An 18,249-nucleotide genomic window follows, 5' to 3' on the forward strand; every position below is an offset into this window, starting at 1 on the left:
ACAGGGGTGGGCAAACTGCGGCCCACGAGCTGTTTTAAGCTGTCCCGCAAGCTCCTACTGGGGAGCGGGGTCTGGGGCTTGCCCTGCTCCAGCACTCCAGCCAGGGCACTGGGTTGGGAGCTGCTCCGGCCGGGGCACTGGGGTGCAGGCCGCAACACAGCTTGGCCCAGCTCCAATCGGGGTGCTGGGTGGGTGGCCACACCATGCAGCTCGGCCCCCGCTCCAGCCAGGGTGTAGGGTCGGGGGCCACACCACATGGCTCCCAGAAGCCGCAGCATGGCCCTGCTCCAGCTCATATGTGCTCCAATGGGAGCTGCAGGGGCGGTGCCTCCGGATGGGGCAGCGTGCAGAGACGCCTGGCCGCGCCTCCACGTAGGAGCTGAAGAAGGGACATACCACTGCTTCCGGGAGCCACTTGAGGTAAGCGCCGCTTGGAGCCTGCACTCCTGAGTCTCTCCCCATGCCCCAACCTTGTGCCCCAGCCCTGATCCTCCTCCCACTCTCCAAACCCCTAGATCCCAGCCCGGAGCACCCTCCTGCAGCCCAAACCTCTCATTTCCAGGCCCACCCAAGAGCCCACCCCCCCCAGCCAGAACCTGCACCCCTTTCTGTACCCTTGCTCCAGCCCTGATTGCCCTCCTACACCCAAACTCCTCATCCCCAGCCCCATCCCTAAGCCCGCACTCCCAACCAGAGTCCTTGCCCCTCCCACAGCCCAACCCCAATTTTGTGAGCATTTGTGGCCCACCATACAATTTCTATCCCCCAATGTGGCCCTCAAGCCAAAAAGTTTGCCCACCCCTGATCTAAGAGATGAGATACTAGTTTCATGGGCTGTGACACTAGGAGTACCTTTCCCAGACCTTTTAAGCTATTTTTTCTAACTTTAAGGGCTCTTAAAACCAGTTTCTGTACTCCTCCCTGATGAGTGGATTAGCACTGAAATTGACCTTGGTGGATTGAATTTGGGGTAGTGTGGATGCAATTCAACGGTATTGGCTTCCTGGAGCTATCTCGGAATTCTCCATTGTGACTGCTCTGGACAGCACTCTCTACTCAGATGCACTGGCCAGGTAGACAGGAAAAGCCCCGTGAACTTTTGAATTTAATTTCCTGTTTGGCCAGTGTGGTGAGCTCATCAGCAGAGGTGACCACAGAGTCCGAGAATCGCAAAAGAGCTCCAGCGTGGACCAAACAGGAGATACTGGATCTGATCGCTGTATGGGAACACGAATCTGTGCTATCAGAACTCGTTCCAAAAGATGAAATGCCAAACTATTTTAAAAAAATCTTCAAGGGCATGAAGGACAGAGGCTATCACAGAGACCCGCAGCAGTGCCGAGTGAAATTTAAGGAGCTTATGCAAGCCTTCCAAAAAACCTAAGAGGCAAATGCCCGCTCGGGGTCAGAGCCCCAGATATGCTGCTTCTATGATGAGCTGCATGCAATTCTAGGGGGTACCCCTACCATTGCCCCACCCCTGTACGTGGACTCTTGCAAGTGGAGAGTCTCACGCAACAGAGATGAGGATTTTGGGGATGAGGAAGATAGCCCACACCAGGCAAGTGAAGAAACCGTTCTCCCCGACAGCCAGGAACTGTTTATTACCTTGGAGCCAATACCTTCCCAACCCGGGCTCCCGGACCTTGAAGGAGGAGAAGGCAGCTCTAGTGAGTGTACCTTTGTAAATATAATACAAAAGCAAGCGTGTTTAATGATTTAAAAGAAAGCGTGTTTAATGATTGATTTGCCCTGAAGACTTGGGATGCATTCGCGGCCAGTACCGCTACTGGAAAAGTCTGTTAATGTGTATGGGGATGGAGCAGAAATCCTGCAGGGACATCTCCATGAAGCTCTCCTGGATGTACTCCCAAAGGCTTTGCGAAAGGTTTCTGGGGAGGGCAGCCTTATTCCGTCCTCCATGGTAGGACACTTTACCATGGCAGGCCAGCAGCACGTAGTCTGGAATCATTGCATAACAAAGCATGGCAGCGTTTGGTCCCATTGTTTGCTGGCATTCAAGCAACATCCATTCTTTATCTCTCTGTGTTATCCTCAGGAGAGTGACATCATTCATGGTCACCTGATTGAAATAGGGGAATTTAATTAAGGGGACATTCCGAAGTGGTCGTTCCTTCTGGGCTGTTTGCCTGTGACTGAACAGAAATCATCCGCGCTGTTACCCACACGGAGGGTGGAGGAGTGAAGCGATCATCCCAGACGTGTGTGTGTGTGTGTGTGTGGAGGTTAATTGGGTTTGTGCTTCACGTTAACCTGAAAACCGCAGCCCCTCCTTTTAAGTGGCCAACCCATTTTAAAGGGCTAAGCCAACAGGTGCTTGGTATGTGAAATGAGGGTGCTGCTGTTTGAAACCATTCCCACATGTTAGGAAGGTTAAAGAAGCCAAAAGACTGTGGCTTACCATGTCTGCCTGCAAGCCGAATTCTGTTGCCCGTTGGCCCTGCGTGTGAGATCTCTCCCATACCAGCAGGCCCTCGATATAAGAGGCAAAATGCGATCTTGTAAAGAAACCACACATGCTATGTAATGTTAACAGCTTGGTTCACCATGAAAGAGTCTACCCATTGTTCTCTAAAATGTCTCTTTTTAAATACTAATCTCCCTTTTTTCCCTCCCACAGCTGCAAATGTTTCAATGCTCCCACTATCATCTCCATCCCAGAGGCTATCAAAGATTAGAAGCCGAAAAAAACACATTTGTGATGAAATGTTCTCTGAGCTCATGCAGGCCTCCCACACTGAAAGAGCCCAGCACAATGCGTTGAGGGAGGTGGCATCAGTGTGATGAGAGGAGGCAGGATGCAATGCTGAGGCTACTGGAGGATCAAATTGATTTGCTCCAGCGTATGGTTGAGGTGCAGGAAAGGCAGCAGGAGCATAGACCGCTCCTGTGACCCCTGTGTAACCAACCGCCCTCCTCCCCAAGTTCCATAGCCTCCTCATCCAGACACCCAAGAACGCAGTGGAGGGGCCTCTGGGCACCCAACCACTCCACCCCAGAGGACTGCCCAAGCAACAGAAAGCTGGCATTCAATAAGTTTTGAAGTGCAGTGTGGCCTTGTCCTTCCATTCTCCCTTCCTCCCCCTCCCCACCCGGTGCTTCCCTCCTCCCCCACACTTCCTGGGCTACCTTGGCAGTTATCCCCCCATTTGTGTGACAAATTAATAAAGAATGCATGAATTTGAAACAACAATGACTTTATTGCCTCTGCAAGCGGTGATCAAAGGGGGAAGGGAAGGGCGGTTGGCTTACAGGGAAGTAGAGTGAACTAAGGGGGTGGGTTTTCATCAAGGAGAAACAAACAGAACTATCACACCATAGCCTGGTCAGCCATGAAACTGGTTTTCAAAGCTTCTCTGATGCGCAGCGTGCCTTCCTGTATTCTTCTAACCACCCTCGTGTCTGGCTGTGCGTAATCAGCGGCCAAGCGATTTGCCTCAGCTTCCCACCCCGCCATAAAGATCTCCCCCTTACTCTCACAGATACTGTGGAGCACAGAGCAAGCAGGAATAACAATGGGAATATTGGTTTCGCTGAGATCTAACTGAGCCAGTACACTGCACCAGCGCGCTTTTAAATGTCCAAATGCACATTCTACCACCATTCTGCACTTGCTCAGCCTATAGTTAAACAGCTCCTGATTACTGTCCAGGGTGCCTGTGTACAGCTTCATGAGCCATAGCATTAAGGGGTAGGCTGGTTCCCCAAGGATAACTATAGGCATTTCAACATCCCCAATGGTTATTTTCTGGTCTGGGAAGAAAGTCCCTTGCTGCAGGTGTTCATATAGACCAGAGTTCCTGAAGATGCGAGTGTCATGTACCTTTCCCGGCCATCCCATGTTGATGTTGGTGAAATGTCCCTTGTGATTCACTAGTGCTTGCAGCACCACTGAAAAGTACCTCTTTTGGTTTATGTACTGGCTGCCTTGGTGGTCCAGTCCCAAGATAGGGATATGCGTTCCCATTGCAACAAAGCCATTCCCTATGACCTGCACATTTCTCAGAGTCACTACCCTTGATAGCAGCAACTCAGTGATAGCATTGGCTACTTGCATCACAGCAGCCCCCACAGTAGATTTGCCCACTCCAAATTGATTCCCGATTGACCGGTAGCTGTCTGGTGTTGCATGCTTCCAGAGGGCTATCGCCACTCGCTTGTGAACTGTGAGGGCTGCTCTCATCTTGGTATTCTTGCACTTCAGGGTAGGGGAAAGCAAGTCACAAAGTTCCATGAAAGTGCCCGTACGCATATGAAAGTTTTGCAGCCATTGGGAATCGTCCCAGACCTGCAACACTATGCGGTCCCACCAGTCTGTGCTTGTTTCCTGGGCCCAGAGTCAGCGTTCTACGTCATGAGCCTGCCCCATTGCCACAGGATGGCCAAATTGCCAGGGCCCGTACTTTGAGAGAAGTCTGTGTCCATATCCTCATCAGTCTCCTCATCATGCTGCTGTTGCCTCCTTGCCTGCTTTGCAGGTTCTGGTTCTGCATATACTGCATGATGATGCGCTTGGTGTTTAGAGTAGTCACAACTGCCGCGGTGATCTGAATGGGCTCCATGCTTGCCGTGGTATGGTGTGAGCAGGAGAGCAGAGTGGTAGTGGAAGCAGCGGGTGGATGACGATGCTGACAGCCATGTGGCGCCTGCACGGAAAACGGCACGAAACGATTGTCACCGTCACTTTCACGGAGAGAGGGAGGGGTAGGCTGGCAGCAGATGGTGCTGCTGGCGGGGAGAGGAATCCCTCTGCCAGTATTCCAGGCAGGACTGAATCTCCATTAGACAAAACGTAAAGAAGAGAATGACCTGAGTCACTCCCATTTATGTGCACGCACCCCTGACAGACTTTATTGAGGTCTGCCAGGAGCACTCATGTCCGCCTAGGTGCCCCAACTGACCTGACCAAGGCCAGCCAGAGCAGCTAGGAGACGACTAGGAAGGCTACCAGTTGCACTGCACTATCTGCTGCCACAAAGCAATGAGAGGCTGCTGTGTAACAATGCAGTCCCACGTCTGCCAGCACCCAGGAGACATATGGTGACGGTGAGCTGAGTGGGCTCCATGCTTGCCGTGGTATGGCATCTGCACGGGTAACCCATGAAAAAAGGCGCGAAACGATTGTCTGCCATTGCTTTCACGGAGGGAGGGAGGGAATGGGGGCCTGATGACGACATATACCCAGAACCACCTGCGACAATGTTTTTTGCTCCATCAGGCACTGGGATCTCAACCCAGAATTCCAATGGGCGACGGAGACTGCGGGAACTGTAGGATAGCTACTCACAGTGCAACACTCCGGAAGTCGACGCTAGAACTCGGTACTGTGGATGCACTCCGCCAACTTAATGGTCTTAAGTGGGGACACACACAATCGACTGTATAAAATTGCTTTCTAAAAATTTGACTTCTATAAATTCAAACTAATTTCATATTGTAGACATACCCGGGGATAGCACTTGGGACCAAAGCTTGACTTCTATGGCAGTGTACCTAGTGAGGCTTGTTGACTTCTGTTGACTAGCAGCCGTGAAATCTGTATTTCAGTTTTGGATAGGGGCTTATATACATTTATCACAGACATGCTTTTCTGTAGATTTGTTCTATATCAACTGTAATTTACCACACTAATTTGCAGTAGTTAAAACTTCAAAATAAAAATACCTTAAAACTTTAAATCAGGCCCATATTTCTTCAACAACTGAAATGGTATATCAATAGGGGGCTTTGACAATTTTTACATAAAAACTTAAATCTCCCTTTTGATCTTCAAAAGTGTTCCCTTCAGAAGACAACATTTTGAAAATACTCTATTTTTACAAGCAATAATCAAATGCAAAAATTAAAAAAGATGTGGTTTCTTTGGTAATCTGGAGTCAGGGTATTTTACAGTGCTATTCATTGAGTCATGATGTAAATAAGTATATTGTGAAGAAAGCGTGGGACAACAGTATGTTTGTAAGACTTGTTTCACTGTTGACTGTATCTGGTTCCAGAGTAGCAGCCATGTTAGTCTGTATTCGCAAAAAGAAAAGGAGGACTTGTGGCACCTTAGAGACTAACAAATTTATTTGAGCAGAAGCTTTCGTGAGCTACAGCTCACTTCATCGGATTCAGCTTTTCATTTGCATAGATCCACATTCTTAGAGGCTGTTTTCTTATTTAATTTCCTGCTTAATGTTTTCTGACACTGCAGTCTAAAAATGTTATATTCATATTTGGTACGTCAGCATATGCTGCTAAAAATCCTTCACTCACTCTCAGTGAATAATTTTGTTTCTTTTTAAGAATCTTGCTATACTGAGTGGACTCTTATGAAGTGCTGAGTACCCACAACTCACACTAACTCTTATGGGAGTTGAGGGAATTCAGGTCTGTAGGACAGAGACCTAAATTTTATGGGCCATATTCTGCTCTGTTAGGCTTGTGAAAACCCTGCTGGAAATAAATTGTGTTTGTAGGTGTTGTTGGAGCAAAATGTGACTGTCCATCCTTTGAGTGCAAAAGAGTGCACTGAAGAGAACAAAAATTCTTTCATGGATTTCAAAATCACAATTGCAAATGCACACAAGGATGTAATTTCTAATTATATTATGCTTAGGTTTTCTTTCCTGAGTTAGTCATACAAACATTTAAAAGAAAAGTATAGTTTAGAAAATTGCACTTAAAGGATATTTTGCTTTAGAAGCAGTTTTTTAAATGAATACCAAAAGTACTTTTTAAAATTCCATTTCCAGCAAATACTTTGTATTCTAAGTTTTATAACCTGGAGGGAATTTCTGTTGTAAGAAACGTTGGGGCAGAGTTCCTGTCTGAAGTATTCTTCCCCTTTGTCACATTCCATAATCTATTTTAGATGTTCGTAGGGTGTCAGTTTCATCACATATAATGCAGGAACCTTCCCCTCTCTTGTTCTTGCCACCTGGAAAACCCTTTCTATAATATCTGTTTCAGCTTCATTCAATCTCTATCTCTTTTTAAATCATATATTTTCCACTGTACGTGCCTTTTAATGTAGGTCTTTCTTTTGGTCTCATGAGTGAATGGCGTTGATAGACCTATCCTGGGGAATATAGACCAGATCATTATACTTTAATTAGATGGATTTTAAAACTCTCTTGCACTCTGCAGTATTTGTTTAGGCAAACTCCAGCTAAAATTATGACATGGATAGAGGAATTGCAGAATTGAAGTGACTCCAAGACACTAATGGCCCAGTTTGAAGGCTGCAAACAGGACTTTGCTCTTGAGAATTGCATTTTCTGACTGGAGATGGATTGAAACAATCTGGGATGTGCATTCTGCTTCACTATAATTTAGGAATAGGCTAAAGCTGAAAAATTTGATTTCAGTTTTAAATTTTAGACATTTTGTAATTCAGGTTTAGTTTGGCTCATTATAACAAAACAACCACTTGTGAAACTCAAATTTAATCTTGGATTTTGATACCTCTTCCTTCTCTTACCTCCCCAGAGTTATGATCTGGGGTTTGATTTGGTCTTATCTCTACTATAAGTAGAGTTTGGCTACTTTCTGCATCACTGAAAGTGGTTTCTATATATAGAACAGTCAGCCTTTTGAAATAATAAGCCACATAATGCTGATTAATCTGGTATTATATACTATAAATGGAACAGAAAATGGGAAAGTCAGTTCTATAACAGTGGAAGGGTCAGTCCTGGAGGGAGTTGGTTAAGGAAGCTTGATCTTAAACTGATAACTGTAGGCTTTCAGTGTAATTACCTCCATTTGATTTCTGCTGCTTATAAGAGCACAAATTGGAGGAAAAACAGTTTGTAGGGAATGTTGTTACACCCTCAGTGTTTACCAGACCATAAAAAAATTAGTAATTACTTCGGTGTCAGAAGAACAAACCGTGTCTTGACATGTTTCATTACTTTAATTTAAAGCTCCTTTTGGTAAAACTGTTTTCTTTCAGTGAGCTGTTCTATTAGGGCTCTCTGATAACAGCATGATTGTGGAGAAAGAAAGGAACAGGGATTCCATTATGAACGTATATTAGAGTGGCTCATTCTAACCAAAACAAACTAATGTGCTGATTTGTAAGCCAGTAAGGGTGCAGAAGTGGGGAGGGGTGAAAATTGGCAAAACCAATTAAGTATCAAGTCTGTTCTATAAAAACTTTTCTGGCTGTTGTCCATATGGTGTTGGATACTTTCAACTTAGTTGAAAGTTACAGTCCGATAACAGTTTGACAGTGATAAATTGAGTCATCAGAATTGCACTAATGGATGGTCTTCAGTTCAGAGTCCCTAGTAGATGATTAGGCATGTCAAATTTATATCACTCGTTGCAGAGTTTCAAGCTCTTGTTACAGTGATGATTGCAGGGATGGATATAAATGACTTGTTCTTATTGTTAAGTTTTTCTTTTTCCTTGTAATTATTGTCTTAACTATATAAATCATGCCATACTTGCTTAAGATGAAGTGTCTTTTGTTTTCCACATACTGAATTAAAATAGAACGAATGGTCTGTGCTTTGTGATAAGCAAGGCAAGAGAAAAGGGAAAACGTATGGGATAGTAGCATTAAAATGTTGAAGAAAAGTGTAGTAATATGAAGTAAGGGTGGAATTTTGAGAAGTGTCTAAGTGATTTAGGAGCACAAGTCCCGTTGAAAGTCCATTGGTAGTTTTCAAAATCCCACCCTGGATTCCTACTGTGGGATCAGCTGTGTATGCCATTTCCTAGAGAAGAATGTGAAACACTTTCTGGACAAATAACTAACTTTTTAAAGTAGTTATTGATGATCACAGGCCTCTCTCCTTGTGTGATGTGATGTGTCAGTCGCAATCCAGCTGAGGCTCTTGAGTTGAAAATTTCACCTTAACGGCCACTATGGAAAAGATATGGCAAAAGGGCTTTTTCAGAGCCAGGACTTTGATTCTAGATTTCACGGTGTGTATAACCTTGTGAGCTGTATTGACTCTATCTGTGTACTTGAAGTTCTGGAACTCTCTGGGCTGACAGAGTTCACAACTGGGAAATTAAATATCAAAATTAAATGTCAAAATTTGAAGAGGGAACTGAACAAAAGATGGGACGATCATTATTATTTATTATTTGTATTATGGTAGCAACAAGAAGCCTGGGTGATGTACTGAGATCAGGGTTCCATGTATGCTGTAAATACTCATGGTAAGAGTCAGTTCACATTCTAGACAGTGAGAAGTGTTGTTGTAGCTCTGTCAGTCCCAGGATATTGGGGAGATAAAGTGCGTGAGGTAATACCTTATATTGGACCAGTTTGTGTTTGTGAAAGATACAAGCTTTCAAGCTTACACAGAGCTCTTCTTCAGGTCTGGGGAAAGGTACTCCCAAGGTTACAGCAAAAGGCAAAGAGGAACAGATTGTTTAGCATAAGCAGTTAACACGTATTATAAGGGACCATTCAAGGTAGAGTGCCCCCTTAACACCTCTGCAGTTATAGGACAAAAAGAGGGGGTTAATGTTGTAATAAGCCATAAATTCGGAGTGTCTGTTTAGACCATGATTTTTAGTGTCCAGCAGAGTAATAAATTTAAGCTCCCAGGCTTGTCTGTTGAAAGTGTTATGCAGGCTTCCTTTGAGGAAGAGGATTATATCACTCAAATATAGAGTGATAGCTTTGTGAAAAGCATTCACCCATAGATGATAGGGTGTTTTTGTCTTTTATCATTTTCCTGTGTGAGTTCATTCGAGAGTGTAGTGATTGTCTGGTTTCACCCAAATACATGGGCAGGGGCACAGCTGTCCCCGAGGGATACCTGGGCCATGGTAGCCCTGCCACTTTCCCGGGGCCCCCCCACCAACCGCCTGCTGCTGCTTCTGCTGCCTACCTACACTCCCCCTGATCCCTGAGCTGCGTCGCTTCTCCTCAGGGGCGGTGGAGTGAGGAGGAATGCTGCAAGCAAGTGGTGGGAGGGGAGTGAGGCATCTCAGCTGGGCACTGGAGCTGCTGGCTCGCAGTGGGGGATAGGGTGGCGGGCACCGGTTCTTCCAGGCCCTCTGGCAGGGAATGGCTCAGCCCTGCGCTTGGGTGTGTGGGGGGGTAGTGGCTCAGTACTCAGTTGGGGGAATGGGGGGCAGCCACTTGCCCCCGTGCTTGGGTGGGAGTGGCTCGGCCCAGCCCAGTGTTCAGGGGTTGTGGAGGGAAGCAGCCTGGCCGAGTGCTTGGGCCAGCCTAGCCCAGTGCGGGGGGAGTGGCCTGGTTAGGTGCTGGGGCTGAGGGGGCTGGCCTGCGGGGGCTGGGGTGGGTTAGCCGGGGCTCCTCTAGTCATGAGGGGGTGCTTCAGGGCTCTTCCTGTTATGGGGGATGGGTTTCAGGGCTCTGGCATGTGGGGGGTGGGGCCTCAGGCAGAAGGGGCAGGTCCGGTGGGCTAGCCTCCCCAAAGTGGAGGTTCACCCACCGCCCATGCCCAAATAGTTGTTACTGGGCCACTTAGTGCATTGGGTGATGTACATGACATGTTGTGATAGGCATTTTATAGGACCCATGGATTTTGAAAGGTGTGTTGGGGGATGGGTATGTTGATCATTGTAGCCATGGAGATAATGTCTGCAGGTTTTGCCAGATCACCTTGCATTTTGCCATAATTCTGGGAGTATCTTTCCCAGACCTGAAGAATTGCTCTGTGTGTTTGGAAAGCTTGTCTCTCTCTCTCCAACAGAAGTTGATCCAATAGAAGATATTACCTCACCCAGCTTGTGTCTCACATTCTAGACAGGACAGACAAGAAAGGAATATTATCCCACTTTAGAGAGAGAGAGGAAGTTAATGCACAGAGAGATTGACTTACCTAGGGTCATAAAGGAACTCTGTGCCAGAGCCAGGAATTGTTCCTAAATCTTTCAAGTCTCAGTTCAGTTCCTTGACTACAAGAACAACCTTCCTCTCTTGGATGGATGGCAGTTTTAATGTGCAGCCTTCTACTGTGCTGATTTTGAGTTTTTTTGTTTTCTTGTTGCTTGTTCCCCCCCGCCCCCTTTGTATAAAAGGTCTTGATGGCTAATTAGACATCTAGAAAGAGAAATCCTTTTATCTTGGTCCAGCAGAATCTGGATTTGTTGACTTTGAGGGCATACTGCAATATCAATGTATTCCGTCAGGCTTTCCCTGCAGGATATATTCATTAGGGTCAGAGTAAATTGGGCAGGAGAGAATATCTGGGTAGATTGGGAGGAGTTATTGATTCTTAGGGGACAAAACTTTATACCTGGAGTTTGTTCATGTGCTTTTTTTTATAATATGTGTACTGTCTTTAAGTTTGGAGAGAGCTTTAATAAATGGAATAAATAATTCAGATTCTTTACTTTCCTGTAGGTAAGTGGTTATTTATTCGAATAATCTGTTCTTCATGATTGAAAGGTGGTGGTTTCCAAAATAATCCCAAAACAAACAATCTGCCTCCCCAAAACCTAACTGTAAATGTAAAAATGTAACTGTCAGATATGTTTAGAATCTGGTGGTCCCCTGACCCAGTTACAGTAGTTAACATTTGTGATGTGGTTGGAAGCCCTGTGGTGATCATGTGTAGCCAGGTTAAAAGTCAATCACAACATGATTAGGTCATACCCACCCTACACAAGTCAACAATATTTGAAACAAGTGCCCTGTCACTGTTGTTTGTTTATATTATAGGCAGAGCCAAAATGCACTGAGTGATCCAGACAGCAGGATCTATCTTGGAGTGTACTTTTAAAATTATAAATGTAAATGGCAGCTAGCAGTATTCTTAATGATGTGAGTAACACGTGGATTTAGTTTTCTAGCCATTTGTTGATTTGCTACACTTCAGCAGCTGACTTAACTTTTGTTTTAGTTTCCTCATTGGTAAAATCTCGATAATATTTGTCCAACTTTGTAAAATGATTTGAGATTTGCTGATAAAAGGCACTATATAAGTATAAAGTGGTGGTTGTGATGATGACTTTACAGAGAGAACTGCATATATGTAATTGTAATGTATTGTAGGAGAGGAGTTTCAGAATAAACTGAAACTGTAAATGTTGCCTGGTTTAAATGCATTTTGGATTTGTATGTCAACTGATGGCAAAACTTTGTTAAGTTGCCTTTATCTTCTTCCTGGTATAATTTTAGACGTGGTCTGAAGAAGGCACAGCTGGCCTGATTTTTTAGTAGTGTTGAAGCCACTGGAAGCTATGGGTGGTCAGTGCTGAAAATCAATTCCACATGTCTCATTAGATTTGTAAGGCTGCCTCTTTATTTTGGCTTTCAAACCATATGAAAACAGGTTGTTTTCCGAAATATGCCTAAAATGAAAAGAGAAATTTGTCAGGAATATATCCAGTTCAAACAAAACAGTAAGAAATCTAAGGTGTCTGTTTAGCACTTAGGTTGCTATTTCCCTCCCACTCCCTCTCTCGCCCAGTATTGATCTGGAGAGTCCTAGGCTAAAAATGCAACCAGTAAATGCTATCCTTGTCTCATCTTGCAGGCCTAAACGGCAACATCAGAACAACTTTTCCCTGTTTCCTTCCACGAAAGGCTGGAATTTCAGAGGGGTAAGTTTGGGTTTTTATTTATTGTTTGTTCTCCCCCTCATATAGTGCTGCTAACCCCCACCACAATTCACTTTGTAATTCAAAAATGTGAGGAGTTGGTATTAGATTGATGGTAAAGTAATTATAGAGAGGAGCTTTTAAGTTTGCAAGCCATTAAAGACATCCGCAAATACAACTTTCATTTGTGCAAATTGCAGTGTCAGTGGTCAGGTGTTTATGGCAATGAGAGCTGAGTGACGTATTCATATTAATGGGATTTTCTTGTGAAATTTGGCTATTTTCATGTGTCAAAAATTTTGGTGAAATTGAAGCAACCACATTTATTTTTAATTGCATTTTTCACTACATGGGAATTTACAAAAAAAAAAAAAAAGCCACCTGAAGCCAGGTTTTTATTGAAAATTTGCACATGTGAATTTCACATAAGTACGGTTGGACAACGATAACAAAAAACACATGGTCTAATGGATTATGCACAAGGTTGGGAGCCAGGAGATCCTAAATTCTGTTGTTGTTCTGTCGGTGATTGGCCTGAGTGAGTCACTTAACTTCCAAGTCTCAGTTTCTCCTTTGTAAAATGGGGGAAAACAATAAATATTTAGGAAGATAAATACAAGTCATACAATTCTCTGCTCTTTTTCCTGCAAACCATGTATTACTAGAGTTTATTGATCCTTTCATCTATTCCTTTATGAGTTATATCTAAGATTGCATCGCTCTCTGAGAGGAGGTCACACTCTTTTTATCTTCCCTTGACTTTTGGTTGGAAAACCGGCCTGGGTTCTTTTTTCTTTAAGCACCAGTAGTCCCACATAATAATCCAGCCAAAAAGGATCCTGTAAAGTAAACTCAAAGGTTAATATTTTCTGAGGCAGCAGAAACTGTGTATTAATGTCTGCAGTAGCTCTCACAGATTTGCAGCATGTCACTTTCTCCAAAGGATGCAATTTAATTGTTTTGCCTACAAATGCTTTAAAGTGATTTGATTAAATTCAAAAAAGATACAGATTTGTTGTGGTTATGGTGATGATCCTGGACAGACTTGTGTGTGTGTGTATTTATAGTAGCTTAATGGAAGGTTGGGTAGAAAGATCTGTCTGTTACATACAGTATTTTATGAATTTAGATCCCAGTTCAACAAAGTATTTAAGCACATATTTTATCCCTATTCAGCAAAGCACTGAAGGACGTGTATGTGTTTAAATGTTTTATAAGTAGGGATTGGATACTGGCAGATTAAGGTGTGTATTTTATCTTTATATAATTATATATATATAAAATAATTAAAACTAAAATAATTTGGTAAAAGTCTTCCTCGTTTTCCATCATTTATACTGTCTGTTTACTTTTGCATTATATTAAATTTGGACGCTGTACATAGACTAGTCAGTTTCACTCTTGTTTGTAGCCAATTTTGTATTTTCATAATTTGGCTCTGACATATTAACAGGATGCTGCAATATTGGGGTTACAAATGTTGCAGAGGAATGTTATTCTCTTAAATAAAACTTCCCCACACAAGTAAAAATGTGGAACTATTTCTACCAAATAAAATAAAACTTATTCATAAATTTGGGACTGTAACAATTTGGGGAATCTGTCTATGAACAACTTACGAATTCTGGTTGATATGAAATTCTTGAATCATGGAAAGCCTTAGTGGATGTGGAGTCGGCCATCTGCTGTCACAGATGTTGCAGATCCCGCACAGACCAGGTGCTATGATCAGTCATCTTGGGACAATGTTCAACATCCTCCCAAGATACTTTTGGAATGGAAAGTATTGCATTATCATCATTCTCTATGACTACATCGTGTGCTTTTTCCCAAATACAAACCAGTAATATTTATTGACTACTCAGGAATTTTGCTGGAAATGATTGTGAAATGATAGATTTAATGATCCTAAGGAAAGGAGGAAGTGAGAGCAGCGGAATAAGGACAATAGACTTCAGAAAAGCAGACCAACAATCTCAGAGAAATGGTAGGTAATGTCCCAGGGGAAGAAAATGTAAGGAATAAAGAAGTTCATGAGAGCTGGTAATTTCTCAAGGAGACAAAATTAAAGGCCCAACTGCCAACTATCTTGATGTGAAGGAAAGACAGAAAGACTCATAAGAGGCCCATATGGCTCCATCAGGAGCTCTTCAATCACGTGAAATTCAAAAAGGAATCCTACAAAAAATGGAATCCTGGACAATTTGCTAAGGAGAAATTCAAAAGTATAGCACAAGTATGTAGGGACAAAATCAGAAAGGCTAAAGCACAAAATGAGTTATGCCTAGCAAGGAACATAAAAGTCAATAAGAAGTTCTTTAAATAAACTCGGAGCAAGAGAAAGATGAAGGTAAGTATAGGTCCTCTATTTAGTGGGGAAGGGTAGCTAATACGTGATGACATAAAGAAGGCTGAGTTGTCTAAGGCCTACTTTGCTTTAGTCTTCACTAAAAAGATCAATGGTGGCCAGATACTCAACACAATTAATATTGTAATAAGCCAGCAGATGGCACCTAAGGGCAGTCAGGTCCTGGAGGATCAACAGCTTGAAAGGGCAAGATGACAGAGGATTCCATGGCAGATTGGAGGAGCTTGAGGGCAAGTGCCATCTTGGCGGTAGCGTCAGGGGAGGGGGGGGCAGAGGGTGCTGTGTGGAAGGAAGAAGGACTGTGTTGCTTTGGGAGTGGGTGTGCATAAGCCAGGGGAATAGGAGTTGTGACAGACACTACCAGACTTTGACTTGTCAGCACTTTTGGACTTAAACTCCCAGGTGTCCTGAGGGAATGTGAAGGCTGGGTAACCAAGGAGCAGCATTCCACCTAGGCTTACCACCTGCCCCGTATTTGACCAGTCTCGCTGTTTGTTTGTTTTTTTTAATGGATTTGCCAGTTGTCAGAAAAATAATTTAATCTGCTGGATTTTTTTACGTGGGTCTAAAGATTTCCATTATTATCACAATACACTGGGATATCTAATATTAAAAGTGTCTGTGTCCAGCTAAAGACGCTGCAGTGTTCCGACTTCTGCAGTTTAAGCTATAACAGATCAAAACTGTTGAAAATACAGCAGCTGTCTGCCCACCAACACACAAGTGCACCACGCCTGTGTGTGTGAGAGAGGGTATGAGTCATGCAAGAGTGAGGAGGTGTGTGAGGCATATTAAATAATGGAAGATCAGGGCGATGGTGTGAGTGATCCTACTACACCCCCGCAATAAAGTTTGAATCAGAAACAGCACATTCAATGACAACTGGCTAAATGAAACTACATTTGAGACTGGCTAACAAGTAATAAATGATAAAGCTCTTAAATCAAATGCCCATTTGTGGTCAATGATGGTATAAATTTTATGTATATGAGTACTCTCTCTAGATACTGTTAATGGCTGTTGAAGGGGGCAGTTGCAGAGTTGCCTGGGGTTTGGGTTTGGGGCCAGCTTGCCTTGTGATGGCGGGGGCAGGGGTTGCTGTGGTTTTTTTGCATTTCAAAGATGGTAACCCTAATTCCAATAGGCTGGAGGCCCAAACTGAGCAATGCAACCCACGAAGCTAGCATCTCAGTTTTATGTGCAGCACTAGTGGGATTAGAGGCCTTGGGTGGGGAGTGATGGTTTTTGGCACATCTGAATGTGCTCCTGTTTCACTGTTGTTGAATTCCCTTAAATTCTTCTTCAGGTGTTTGCTCATATCGATTCCAATTAGGTGTGTGCGAGCCGGGTGCATTGCTGTCGGAAAGTTTTTCCCCTAGCAACATCCATCGGGTTGGCTGTGGAGCCCCCTGGAGTGGCACTTTCATGGCACTCAATATATACCCAGCCAACCCAGTGCCCCATCAGTTCCTTCTTAGCACCTGTGATGGTCGTTGGAACTGTGGCGTCTTGCTCGCATGATCTCCACATTTCCTTAGCTCTATAGATAGTTATTCTTAGTTTGGTTTGTAGTTCTTGTTTTTGGTTTTTAGATAGTGCTAGTCAGGTTGGGAGGTTTCCCCTCCACCCCAATTCTTCTTCTCCAGGCTCCATGCCCAAATCCCTGGGGTTCAAGCCCTGCAGGTCCTGCTCTAAGCCCATGCCAACAGGTGACTCCATGACTCTTGCCTGAAGTGTCTGGGGGAGGCTGATGAAGATGAAAAGTGCAGGATCTGCATCCTTGGACTAAAAAGGAGTGGGACTTTCACTTGAAGCAGCTCCTTATGGAGGTGGCACTTAGCCCCCACCCTCCTTCGGCATGCCAGGATCTGGCACCGAGCGCTTCAGTGCGCACTGCCCCAGTGGCAGTAGTGGAGGTGGCACCGTGGTTGGACTCTGACCGAGACCCGCACCAGTTCTGCTCTCCGGCACTGCAACCGGTGACATCAGCTCAGCACCCCTCCCATTATCCTGGTCAGAAGTGGCACCAGAAGCAAGAAAAGGGTACCTCTCCTGCACAGAGACCCTCTTCCCTGGAGCCAGCCAAAGGGGAGCATCCCGGAGGGGAGCGCCCAGGAACAAAGTCCATAACCCTGGCACCGTGGACTCTGGCCCTACGGGGGCATCCGTAAGTCCAGTACCTCTGGACTCTCCGACTAGCTCTTGTACGCACTCTTCCCACTTCGGTACCCCCTCCGACCCCAGTCTCTAAGCTGTACTCTTCGGTTGGTGATGCAGGACATCGAGCCCCCGCAACCCAGGGGGGCAAGTTGACCCTCTTCCCCCTGTGGCCTCCTCTCTCTTCTCCCCTGACAAGGCTGTGGCAGCAGCTCGATCTCCGGGTCACTGCCGATTGACATCTGTGCCCACCAGGACTGCCTGCAGAGGGTTGCACGTAATACGAACCTTCAGGCAGAGGAGGTAGTGGAACCAGAGGATCCGGTGGTGGACTTCTGGCCCCGGAAGGCCCATCCAGGGTGACCCTTCCCCTCATCAGGACCATCCAGACTAATGCCAAAACCATCTGGCAGACCCCAGCCTCCATACCCCTGCAGCTAAGGGGGTGGAGTACAAATACTTTGACCCCTCGAAGGGGAATGATTACTGGTTCACTCACCCGCAGCCCTGCTTGCTCATGGTGGTGGCTGTGAACAAGAAGGAGCGGCATGGTCAGCTGGCCCCTGCGTCCAAGTAGAAAGACGCCAAGTGCCTCAACTTGTTTGGCTGCAAAGTTTACTCCATGTGGGGGGCTTCAGCTCCAGATTACCAATCAGCAGGCGCACCTGAGTCATTACAATTTTAACTTCTGGAATTCCATGCTGAAGTTCAAGGAGCTTGTGCCTCTTGAGTCCAGAGAGGAGTTTGGGGCCCTGATTGAAGAGGACAAAACAGTGGCACGGACCTCTTTGCATGCCTCGCTGGATGCTGAAGACTCGGCTGCACTCATGTTGTCTTCCAGGATTGCCATGAGGCACGCCTCTGGCCTGCCCCCGGAGGTTCAGCAAATGCTGCAGGACCTACCCTTTGACAGGGGTGATCTGTTCTCAGAACAGACCGACTCTAGGCTGCATAGCCTTAAAGCTCGAGGACGACCATGAAATCCCTGGGTATTGTGATACAGCATGGCCAGAGGGCAGCAGGAGAGTTTTAGAAGGGAGCCTTATTCCCTGTAGAGAGTAGAAAGTTTGCTATAAATTAATTTGAGCACCTGAAGTCAGTCACATGATAAAACCCCCCTGTTTCAATTAGACAAGAGGAGGAGTTGAAGCAGAGTGGATTGGTGTTAGAGCAGAGAGCAG

General features: G+C 45.0%; 1 protein-coding gene across 4 annotated transcripts in view; it reads left to right on the plus strand.

Annotated features, from left to right (window-relative positions):
* The window catches only part of ARHGEF3 (Rho guanine nucleotide exchange factor 3), a 298,685-nt gene that overhangs the window by 47,559 nt on the left and 232,877 nt on the right, over positions 1-18,249 (plus strand). For all 4 annotated transcript variants that reach the window (XM_038408883.2, XM_038408884.2, XM_038408886.2 and 1 more), the window contains one exon: positions 12,480-12,546. In XM_038408883.2, coding sequence (XP_038264811.1) covers positions 12,480-12,546 — 67 coding nt within the window. The remainder of the gene's footprint in view (positions 1-12,479; positions 12,547-18,249) is intronic.

The sequence above is a fragment of the Dermochelys coriacea genome, chromosome 7, assembly GCF_009764565.3.
Source record: "Dermochelys coriacea isolate rDerCor1 chromosome 7, rDerCor1.pri.v4, whole genome shotgun sequence".
NCBI classification, from domain to species: Eukaryota; Metazoa; Chordata; order Testudines; family Dermochelyidae; genus Dermochelys; species Dermochelys coriacea.